We start from the raw sequence: 12805 nt of genomic DNA on the forward strand, positions 1-12805 counted from the left end.
TCTTACTAATCTGTATATACATATATATTTTATACATATATTTTACTTGGCAATGTAAAATGTCTGTTTCCCCTGCCAATAAAGTCCATTTGAACTGAATTGAAATTTAATTGAAAGTGATATTTATCTTATTTTTTTGTTATTTTTTACTAATCTGTAAATACACATATTTTCCATTTGCTTTGGCAATGTAAACATGCGTTTCCCATGCCCCTTTGAAGAGAGACAGATGGAGAAAGAGCAAAAGAGAGAGAGAGGCATATCAAATCAGGCTATAAAAACTAGTCTTCCCTCGTAGTGTGACCAGAGGAAGGGATTAAAAATAATAATAGCGGTAATCAGTCTCTCTATATGCCCAATGTTTCTTTTTGACATCTGTGTTGATGAATAAATATACAAAACACTTTACAGACAGCATGTGAGCAAATATAACTTAACGTCTTAACCCTTGTGCACTGTCGGATATTATGATAGAAAATTAAATGATGAAATGTGAAAAGGTGAATTGAAGCCGAGCGTTCCTAAAAAATAAATATAAATAAATATTTGAAAATCTATCAGTGATGTCGCCTGAGAGAGAACAGAAAACACTTCTTCCTCACCGACATAACTTTCACCCACCCAGTGCCAAATAACACGCCGATGCAGCTCATTCTATCAATATGCTGTTATGTCTGAATGAAGCCATAGGGACCATTAATGTAAATTGTCTGACTGACAAAATGCCATCACTTAACAGATAGAAGTAGCCAGAAATGTTACATATTCCATGTCTGAAAAGGGCTAAAAGGGGAGAGAGAGTCACAAGGCTCCAACTCCCTCGAGTCATATTCACACACCCATGGCAGGCAGAGCTCCCAGTATAACACCCTGCAAGAGCCCACAGAGCAATTACAAAAGGTGCTGGTTATATGTAATGCTAGTTGGGTCAAACTCAGTCTGAAGTTGACAGACGCAGGTGCAGGGTGGGTGTGGGGTGTCAGTAAAGACCAAATGACTGACTGTAGTTTAAAACCGATTCGTTTTGTGGAGAGAAAGGAGGTCAAAGCTTTCCAACAGATCTGAGGTTTGAGTCCTTAAGGAACCGCCAGCAAATGCGAGCCTCCTGCCATGACATCACCCCTCAGTGTAAACCATTTAGTGTTTAATCAGCCCGCTAGGAGCCTTACAACATCTTTGTTTGTGGATGTCTAACAAAGACGAGGGCCTGCGTACATTAAACAGATTACTCCAGCAGCCAGTGCTTGAGACACACAGCATCATAACACTGCAGGTTAAGTATCTAAAAGTCTTTTTGAATGAAACTAGAGACAAAGACAACAACAGCTGAGAACTTGACACAACAGTGCAAAATCATATTCATTTGAAATAAACAAACTATAGATTAAAAAATAAGGTGTGTATTTGCTGCACTGAACTGCATCTAACCTGGGCTTCAGTTAAGTTACTGTGAGGAAGTGGCTTCCTGAGAGCCGGCCAAATCAAATCATTCAGGCATCACATTTCACCAGGAACAGGGTAGGGTTTGTCAGAGGGTGAGGAAACCTTTTTGGTGCATTAGCATTACAGATGTACTTTGTGTTTGCATTACTTAGCGCAGACCAACTGAATATATTAAAGTTTTACTTTGCAACACAGTGCCATACAGCAGGATTTGATGTTATAAACTGACCTATGACCTAAGACCTATGTTAACTCTGAGGGAGCTACTGTTCCTCAGCTTGGATGAAGACACTGTGCGCACACACACTGTTGCCCAGTCACAGGTAGATGGCTGAATAGCAAAGAGAAAGTCAGAGAAAAAAAAAAAAAACACAAAAGGTATGAAGCTTCTATGTCTGCAGAGACCAGAAATGTAATGAAACACATGAGCAGAAACACACTTTCCCAGCATCCTGCTGTGGTGCTCTGCAGCAGACCTTAGAGGAATTGTATAGGGATGCATTAAAATCCTTAAGGAAGACCTGCTGCAATCTACTACAATCTCAATCATAAAGTAAAGTTTACTTTTCACATTTACTTTGAGAAAGAAAAAGATGAAACACTTGTCTTACAGTACACAAAACAAATCATGTGTAAATTAGCAAAATAGATTGACACATGGAGCATGATGGAGTGTGGAATGGCATGCGAAGTGCCCTGATGTGACACACAGTCCTTGTCTATGAAACAAACTTCTTAAGATTTTTGTTGTGTGTTTTATTACCTCACGTTACGGCTGCTGGAGAAGGTAGGCATTAGAGCCGCCCCCCCACCCACGTAAATTCTTTTGTGACATTTATATAATTTTCACCAATTACTTTATATAAAATAGTGGGTGTTCAGAGTAAGACACCAAAATGGTGTTCTCATGGTTTGTTACCAAAAGCTATGTAGAAGCCAGGCACAGTACCAAGGAGGAATAAATTCTGCTCAGCAGGTTGTTTTAGATTCACTAATTAACTTAGCTGATGTCTGAGTCATGCAGAAATGTACCTGATATTGTTTCCAAAAATAAAAATGATTCCATGCTGAATCACATAGAAAGATGCATAAAACTTTAATTATCATTCAGTGATGTGGATCACAGCAGCAAATCAAACAGCACACACTCATTTAACATCTCAGACAGGCACGCACTACACATAAATATACACTAAATACTGTTCAGAATAACAGATAGGTAGAATAATTATACTTGCAGAACTCAATAAGTTAACTTGACTTCTAAAAACAAATTATTGTATCATTATGGATCATTTTGCACTTCAAGTAATTGAAAACACTGAGTGGAAGGTACTGTTAATCATTGGTTAAGAGTTTCTAATGAATGGCCAGGCAAGGTAGCATGCTGCGTAAACGGCTGATGTCTTTATCAGTGAACACAGAGCAGCATTCATCAGAAAGTAACCCTGATCCAAATGTACACATGCCTTCACCTGAAAAGCATTCATGTCCACCTACGTCATGTCAGTCAAGTACACCTTTTATGTTGCAACATGCAGAAGTAAAGAATGTTAGTGGAGAGTTACTTCTCTGTTAGAGAATTACTGTTCCTCACTTTACAGGGCAATAGGGCAAATGGGTTTCAGCTATTACCAAAACAAAGTAAAGTCTCTGTTGCAAAATGACATGCCACTTTCAAAATATGTGACATTAACAAAGCGGTGGCAAAAAAGTCAACTGCAGTTGGCAGACAAAATGTTCGGATAGTTTCATTTTTATCTGATCTTGTACTACCTGAATAAATGAGATTACTCTAAACAAATCTACAACTCTACTAATAATAGTAATACTAGTATCATCAGTAGTAGTTGCTGTTTGTTTATTTGCACATCTCTCACACAATATAGCATTGTTAGCTTAATAAAAAAATGGCAGAGCAGTGTTGTGATGCTTAACAAACATGTATACTCACATAAACTAGGGCTCCACAATTAATCGATCAGACTCTATTGCTACAGTATGCAAATGCAAACCACAATCAGTATTCTTTGATGCCAACTAGACTGTGGATTTGTAAAGCTGAACGTCAGAGGTGAGGGGTAAAGCAGGGGCAGAGCAACAGAACATAATGTGCTGGTGCTTTTAATGAAAACAACTAAATAAACATTCTAGACAAGGCAGAGTAAATCCAGACATTGAGTATGCAGCACTACATACAGTCTTGTTGAACATAAACTCCTCTATTAGAACTTCTTATCTCAAGGACAGGACGGTGTGAGCCATTTTGCCAATTAGACAGCTCTGATTTAACCTTGAACTGCACTCCCACAGCTGCAGCTCTATCACTAAGTGCTGGTGAGGAGGTGGCCTCCAGCCGTGTCTATCTTAGAAACCTTTGAGAAATGTCCTCCCGGCTCCTCACTGTAACAACATTGAAAAAAACTGATAGTCTCTCAACCTCATATAGGACTTTCTCTCTCTCTTAATGGCTGGACCAGGTGCTTTAAACGCTTCACCAGTTTCACTGCCGACTGCATTATTGGTGCACACCTGATGTCTTCAAAACTAAGCTACTGGTGCTCTGAGTGTTGCAATAGAATTGGACAAGTTGGAAGTACAAAGTAATAGCCAGAATACAATTTGCTTTACAGAGCTTTCAGTGCGCACCAATGAGGAGATGAATTACAACAGCAGGCAAATGTTATCAAGCTTCACAGATAAGCATGCTGGAAAGCTAGTTGCTACTTTACACAGTAAAAGTTACTGTTGAGCTGCTTACCATTGGTTAATCTTAACATTGTAACAATAAATAAAAATGATTTGGCCTAACCTGTATAGGTTTACACAATGTTTCACTCAGAGAGAATAGAAAAGACTTGTATAATACTTACTAAGTATCATAAAATAAAAAAATGAACGAAGAAAAATTTATTATTATTAAACAATTTCAGCTTTGCAGCTGTGTCCCTTTGTAACACCAAATCCATCTCATACTACCTATACATGGTTCACAAGAAGGTGTCATATTTGTCACACAGGTCCACATTTTATTGTACATTTCAACTTGCCAGATGGTTTACATTCCAGATGGACCCTGTCTGTAACAAGTGATTTCATTGTTAGTATGATATACAGGTTAACACCCCTATGTCAATGTAAACAGTAAGAGCAAACCATCATAAGGTGGAAGGCAAGAATCTATATATCCATAAGAAATAGTATTAAAAGGGAAACATGTCTGGGTTTAAGAATTTAAATTATATTGTTGTTGGACAGATCAACCAATGTTTGTGAGCATGAACAGCTCTTAGAAATCACATAACCAACACTTCAATCAGATATGCCAAAACAAAGCACTGCTCCATGGACACATTACAATATAATACATCAAACACTACACATAAAAATAGTACAAGCATATAATTATCAACAGAATATAAATGCACTGAATATGTAAACAGAATATTTAAAAATTAAAGTTTTGTTTTCAAAGTTGGAAAGTTTTAAAAATGATGAGCCCTCAGATGAGGTTGGATATCATCCAGCACCATCTAAGTTTAAGCGCCATGCAGCTTAAATTTAGAACGATTGGGGAACACAAAGAAATTCAGGGCTTCACTCATATAGAGAAAAAATGTTAAGACGTTAAGAGATAGTATAGAGGAGATCCATGTAAGATTCCTACCCGCTTCTGCAGACAAAGTGGTGTGATGGCAGGCAAGGTGACTCTTCTCGCATGGAAATTCATTTCCTACTAGATTTACATTTAACTACGTGAAAAATATCCGTACATAGTAACTGAAAATAAGGATACTGTTCAAATCGTAGCTCTAATATTGACAATATATAATGCAGTACTAAATGCAGACTACTTCTTTTTTTATATATGGTAACCCTTTTGGAAGCCATAGACTGTTACAGTAACATCCCTCACAATTAAAGTGTGAGAAACTAAGTCATGTTGCCTCCCCACAACACAAACTCCTCCTTTGTCCTTGAGAATGTAAAAACTTTTTCCTTTTCTCCCCTTTTAGAAACGCAGTTCCAATAAACAAAACTGAAAAAAACAACAATTTTCTCATGGTGGAGAGTTACAACATGCAAGGCCTGAAAAAGCCCAAATACTTGGAAAATCTTCCTGGTGATAATGTGAAAACCACAGCATGGGAGCTGAACATTTCCCAGAAAGTAGTTGTACCAGATTGTTTTTGGTGACTTTGCAGCCAGACACTACAGAGCTATTTTTAGTCTCAGACATAGAACACATTTCACTGAACAAACATTCATTAGCATATTCATGACAATTTTACATTCATGTTGTATATTATGTGTGCTGATATTGGCATTTATTTTGCAAAAGAAGGAAATAGGATTTATTTTATTCTTTTAAGTTAAATCAACTGTTGCATATTAAAATCAGTTTACTTGTGTTGTTTTTCTACTGTTCTATTGTTTTCTATTGGCAATTCACATAAGTTAGAAAAAACCCATAATCAAGATAAACTTCTACTGTAGTATGTTTTTCTATTTCTCTTTCTTAGTGATATTTGTAATGCCATGTTGTAGTAGTAATTCTACTAATTAACAATCTACGCATTTTAGTATTGACTATGTTCTGAATAATATACCGTAAGTTTGTGTGTATATTCATACAATGCTTTGGTAATACTCCAGCTTAATATGGCCTTTAAGGGTGAATGAGAGGTCCAAAATAGCTCTTACTCCCACAGCCACAATTCACAACCCACATCTGTTTTACTGTAAGACTAGACAAAGAGGCTTTGTGAATATGAGTGTGCCATCTTTACAGGACACGCCCATTTTCAAGCCTCAGTCTTTACCATTAGAGTGCTCATATAAAACAGTTTTTAAAAAAGTTTAGTTTAACATACTACAATGTGTCAAACAATACTGCACTGTATATCTGGTTAGTTTTAAGACAATGTGTAATTTATGTCTTTTTATATGTTAGTCATGGTGTGAAGGCTGTCTTGATGTTAATATTGTGGTTCAAGCAATAATCTAGGGTGTCCCAGATAGAAAAAGCAGCTATGTTGCAAATCTTCTGTAAACCTTGCAAAGCTACGGTAAAAAGCCCACACTTCAAAATGTGCATGGTACTATATTTCCTTTTATCTCCTCTCCTTATAGACATATATAGTGTCTGTCATTATATTTAACTTTACAGCACTGTATGTGGAAGTTTGGCACAAATCATTGTCCTCTTTTTCAACTCATGAGAACAGACAGGAAAAGAAGAACCTCCCACAACAGGCCTCGTGTTTATCTGGAAACACAGCACACTGACTTGTGAGAGCACAGACAAGCAGACGCTGCTAGTTATCACACAGCTAAAATGAATTGGAATTAATGGAGCCAGAATGATAACAGAGTCTCCACAACTCCCATGACAAAGCCAGCTCCAGACACATTGTCCTTGACCAGGGTTGATTCAATCAAGACCCCTTGCAGGCTCTGTCAAAGTAACAAGAGAGGTGCAGTGGTGTGTGAAAGCAGGTATGTAGTGTATACCCGCCTCTGGGTAGGGAGATTCACAGTATACCTATCTAAAAACAAGGCCCAGAGAGAGAGAGATAGAGAGAGAGATATATATATATATATATATATATATATATATATCAGTATCCATCTTACAGAGCAAGGACGCAGCCAGTCATGTTAATGTTATTTACTGAAGTCTTTCGTTCCCTGAATTTGGCCTTTAAGGCAGTCCCTCCTTTAGGAAACGGGTAAACCCTAAAACAGCAACAAACCAGGGAAGAGGTGAAGTCTTCAGCTAAACTGGGGGAACAGAAGTCCCTTACATAGTTACGTAGCTCACCTGTTAGAGCCTGTGCACCATGTATCAAGGCAAAGTCCTTACCGCAGCGGCATGGGTTCGATTCCAGCCTACAGCCCTCTTGCTGCATGTCATCCCTCTCTTTCTCTCTCTTCCCTTTCTTGCCTATCTTCTGCTGTCACTACAAAATAAAGGCATAAGAAGCCCAAAAACTGTAAATTAAACAAAACCAAACCAGAAAAGAAACATTACAACCAACAGCAACAACAACAACAACAACAACAACAGGAAACAAACACTCCAAAACATGTAATAAAAAAATAACAGCCTAACAGCCATAAAACTGCCAGCAACCACAAACTAAGCTACTGTAGAGGAAGAATCATTTGCAAAAGGAGATTATGATATAGATGTAATGCAAGTTTTTACAACGTCGGCCACAGCCATACAAGGATTCACAAGTGTTGTTGATCTTGTGCCTTTCAAACCTCAACAGGTGTGGATATTGTGACTTAAAATCCAAAAAAATTTAGCAGAGCATAAAGTACCATAAAATGGAAATAATTGTACTTAAGTATAGGTCTTTTGTTACACCACTGACACTTGGACCAAATCCAAGTAGGCTTGCATTTTTTGTCGTATTCACACGGTATTTAGCACTGTCTGGTTCTGATAAGAATCAGAAAAGAGTGCGAACACGGTCTATTTATCTGTGTGTTGTGTGTGCAGGGTGTTATAGAGAGATGCTGCAACACTGTGCGTTTGACTAATTCATATCAAACTACTTTCACAGTTCAATTCCTGAAGGTTGCCGTTTACACACAGCCCAGGTCTGCAGCTTTCATTTTACACATCACAGTTAAACCATAGAATAATATTTATAAAGTAATCCTCTGCTTATTATGAAAATCTCTGTTAACTCACTCTTTTACAGTACATCAAAGCAGAGCGGTGTGAAACCTACATCACACCTGGATAGAAGCAGTATCATAAAACCAGGCAATGTGTGTTGAACCATTCAGGCCAACAAGAAACATCATTTTATCTCATGACAGTCTGAAAGGGTAAGAGAGAGAAATATATAGGAGCTGCATGTGCACCAGATGACTTTCCTATATATAACACAGACTTTCTGTTAGGCACAAGAAATGAAACAGAGGTTACAGAGCATAATTCCTCTGATTCTAACATTAAAGTATTGCATTATAATTCATACATGCATTATTTAAATTAGTGTTATAAATAATCAGAGTAAAAAAATGTATTGTTTCAAATAAAATAAAAAAAGACTGCTATTTTCTGGATTCTGGGCGTTTTAGCATCAGCGTAGCGCCGTTAGGTCAGTAAGCAGCTTTCTGACAAATTAAGTAGTTGAATAGAGACATGAATAAATGTTTTATATCTGTTAAGTGTGACCCTGAGAACCCTACTGCATCTGCTGTAGAGGAGAGGCAGAAAACTCAGAGTGAAGGACACAAACATGGTGCATGTAGCATCTGAAATAACATCTCTAAAGGGGCAGGCATTTCCTCTGAGTCATATGGCTGAACTGAGCACTCAACACCGTCTGGATGAAGGCTGTCTGTGTGCTTCTAGTTTCTGGTAAGAGTCCAAGCATGACTGCCCACTATATGTGAGTGGAGGCTGTGCCAGCTTCTTTTGCCATTGTATCATAAAGATATGCCAGTTCTTCCATGATGGTACGTTCAAGGCTGTTATCAACAAAATTAAGTAATCTCTAATATAATAGCTGTGTGTCTCAAACAGCTGAGGTAGTATAGGACAGATTATAATGTATTCACCATGCAAAATTATCTGTCCCAACAATCACGGTTGTCTTGACCTGCTGTAGGTATAACAATGCATACCTAACAACAGTGTTCTCTATCTTCACCTGTTCAATCAAAATAAAAAGGCATAAAAAAGGAATGTATTTTTTGGGAGTCTGGTGTGCTAACAGATAATATAGATTTCTCACTGACATAATGTGGCAGTCCCGACCTGGTTTTGTTATGGAAATGTACCGTGACACTGCAAACACAGGGCTAACAGGGGGCTCAGACAAACCAGTTTCTCATGAGTGAAAGGGCTTTGAAGCCTGTGAAAAACAAAGCGATGTTGAGCAAAGGATCTTGCCACAATTCAGCAAAGCTATTCAAATCAACTGCAGTAAAAAGGAAAACATGGTCAGCTACAGCAGACGCTGAGTTGTTTGAGATGCCACAACGACAGACGCCACTGCCATTTTCCTAGTCTGCTCATTTTATAATCTAAGCCTGTCCTTAGTAGAGGATTATTATTTTCAGATAATTCTAACTGATGGGAAAATTACTACCCGAAAGGACACACTGGGGAGCTCAATGGACAATTTTCCTTTATAGAAAAGTTAGAAGGGTGGGTGAGGGGACGAGTGCTGCACAGTTGGAACAATGATGTCATTGGTTTCTTGAGTGCTACTGAAAGAAGGTCATAACCCTGTGACATGAGGATTGTAACACAAAAACAGCTGGTCAGTCTGACATACTCTCTTTGTCTTCCCAGTGGCGTTGCTGAAAAGCCCAAGTGAGAGGCTGTCAGGCCCATGGGGCGCAGGCATAGGCCTCATCAGTGAGATACATAAGGATCACTTTAAGATTCGCTAACAAGGAACATTGTTGCAGAGTGAGGTCAACTGGGTGTCATTTGGCTCCTTCAATGAGAAGCCAAATCTGTCCAAATCCCTGACCTGTCTTCACAATAGGCTGCTGAGGGCACAGGAGAATTGGCAATCGCTCTGTAATGTGAAACATTGAATTGAGTGAGGATGAAATAAAGTAGAAGGGCTCATTTGAGACTTTCTATAAGTGGAGACACTCCAGTGTTAGATAATCAAGCAATCTTACCACAATGCATGCAGAGGAACAAATACAAATTTGATTACACTCTTATACCAACCACACATACTACAGATTATAATGGAAGCTTCAGAAAATAACTTTCTGTATGTATTTTTCAGTCTCAGCATGAAAGCAACACATGAGCACAGAGAGGTCTAATACTGCCGATAGTCCTTGGTAACTGCTGAGCTCTGTAATTTCAAGCTTTCCTATGAGTCATTGCTTTGAGCTGCCCCCTGCTGCTACACATGCATGCACAAATACACACATTTATACACACACACCACAAAGATACTGAAAAACCTGAAATCAACTTCAGCATACAGCACAGGATTCACATCCAGGAAACATCTAGTGGTTGACAAACCAGACTAATTTAACAGCCCTGGAAAATGTATAGACAAAATCCATTATGAAACCCATGCACTTTTGAAGCAGACCCATAATTGTTAGCTTTCCAACATAATGAATGTGCTCTCGTTTTAGAAATTGGCAGTGAGTTCTGTATAAATGTACAAACCAACTACAGATCACAGGGTCAAATTAAATAATATTTTGCTGTGCATAATATTAAATTTTCTTCTGACTTGCTCTTATTGGTTAAAAGACCAGAGGGAAATAAAGTAAACGGTTATTCATCATGAGTTGTGAATCACCCAAATTACGACTGTGCAAGTTGTTGGAGACTGAACAAAACTCATAAGACTGTAGAGACAAGCAACCATAGCTGTACAACACTATGGCAATATGGAATTAACGCAAATGGTCTAATTTGTAAATTCATATTTTCATAAGTTAGTAAGCAATAAATACAACATATTAAAGTCTACTAAAATGTTTGTGTTCAATTTCACTGGTAACTAACCATCACTAAACCCCCACCCCCCAACCATCCATTGTCCAATGATAGTGTAGTGAGTGGCTCTCAGTAACGAGAACTTAGAAAGAATTTGTGTTGGAGTGTAGTGTCATTTTTTAATTCATCTTTCCAAAAACAAAAACACAAGAGCAAAAGTACATGAAATGCATTAAACGAGGCATTTGTCTGCCCTAACGTAAGTTGCAAATGTTAGCATGTCCAGCTAACTAGCTTACTACCAACAGGGACAACTTCCAAAGCCAGGGAACAATTAACCAACTACATTATTATGTGTGGTTACAAGTTACAATTTAAAAGCCAGTACTAACACATCCACTTTGTGGTAGCCAAGAAGCTACTATATAAGAATTATTTAGTTTGGGGAAGTATACAGACCATTTTACATGGTTATTGTTTTTAATGAGTCAGCTGGAAACAGAAGTCAGCAGGAGACATATTTTTCAGCTAACTAACGGAGATAGCATTAATTGAATTACATAGCTACAGATGATTAAACCTGCTAGCGACAACTGTGGTTTCAGCCAACAAAATCAACAATCACTAAGAAGCCTTTTAACTACTTCTGTTTGAAATCAAAGACCTGTTGTTTCCAAAGTTACTATACATTTTGAGAGGTAAATGTGGCACCATTATCATTGTCAACTGTATATGTGCCATGCTAGACTGGAAGGCTTGACAGGTGTAGCAACAGTTACTAAGAGGGGCGGGGCTAAGAAAACAGTCAGTTGGTGACCAAAGTAATAAAAAAATAAAAATAAAAAATAAACATATTCCATGTAAACAAAACTCCCAACATTGTCTCAAGATCTAGACTGGAGGATAAGCTTTTCCAGCACCAGCAGGTACTTCCCCACATTCAGTACATGACAAATCCCACACCCTATGCTAAAACAAACGTACAAGAGTGGCTGTTGGGCACCAAGCCAGGTATTTCCTGGGTAAACCATGGAGTTCTAATCAAATTTCAAATGAAATATCTAAGGGTGGTATCACACATCACATGTATTGCCCATTTTTATGTCGTTTAGTGGCCACTGTATTCAGGTACAAACGTGGGCTCTCAAAAGTAATAACATTGTGTGTGTGTGTGTGTGGATCGTTTGAGTGTGCTGACAACATTTTTATCTCTTCACTGCAACTAATTTACATACTCACATAACTGGTTCTACCGTCCATATGCCCTGAAGTTTCTAATCACGAGCCAAGCATCATGTAAATATGCGTTAGTTAAATATGTCCTGCAGTTGTTTTTCTGGCACTTGTTCCAATTAAAGTTAGCATGACTATGCTGCCTGGGGTAACATATGGAAAAAAAAAAGTTTATAACAGAGCGCTTCTTTTTCCCCAATAATATGCCTCTTTGTATCACAAACACCCTCAAGTACTGTAAATTGAACACTCACCTGAGTTGCACTACTTTTGGTCCATGGTAATAAACATTCAGAGACAAGAGGGGAGATGGTTGAGGGGATAAGCTCAGGGAAGGGGTTTGGAACAGGGGAAGAGAATGACTCCTCTCCCTCTTTATTGCTCCTGAAGGACAAAACACAGAGAGGTAGAGAGAAACAGACGCTGTATAAAATGTGGCAAGCATAGTTCAGATCTTGTTTATCTTGATCTTGTCTATGAGTTTTTAAAAGTATGTCTGTATGCACGTAGGTAGGTCTGAATTTTTGGCCAATGTGTAGAAAATAATTAATTAAAAAAAACATGTTTCCATAGTGTCTCAGAGTTGATAACACTGGTATACAGGAGCAGAAATGAAATGTTGGATCAAGCAGATACAGAATTTACAGTTTATGTGATTTTCTAAGACCTTATTTT

The 12805-nt window shown here is 38.0% G+C and overlaps 1 protein-coding gene across 4 annotated transcripts in view; it reads right to left on the minus strand.

The window, feature by feature from the left end:
- The window catches only part of grb14 (growth factor receptor-bound protein 14), a 30385-nt gene that overhangs the window by 12417 nt on the left and 5163 nt on the right, over positions 1–12805 (minus strand). For 2 of the 4 annotated variants that reach the window (XM_035676288.1, XM_035676289.1), the window contains one exon: positions 12385–12514. In XM_035676288.1, coding sequence (XP_035532181.1) covers positions 12385–12514 — 130 coding nt within the window. Of the gene's footprint in view, positions 1–5110; positions 5310–7309; positions 7407–12384; positions 12518–12805 lie in introns of those variants that run through there. The other 2 variants (XM_035676292.1, XM_035676291.1) reach the window with 2 other exon arrangements.

The sequence above is a fragment of the Morone saxatilis genome, unplaced genomic scaffold (genome assembly GCF_004916995.1).
Source record: "Morone saxatilis isolate NCDOM2014 unplaced genomic scaffold, NCSU_SB_2.0 Contig5, whole genome shotgun sequence".
NCBI lineage: Eukaryota > Metazoa > Chordata > Actinopteri > Moronidae > Morone > Morone saxatilis.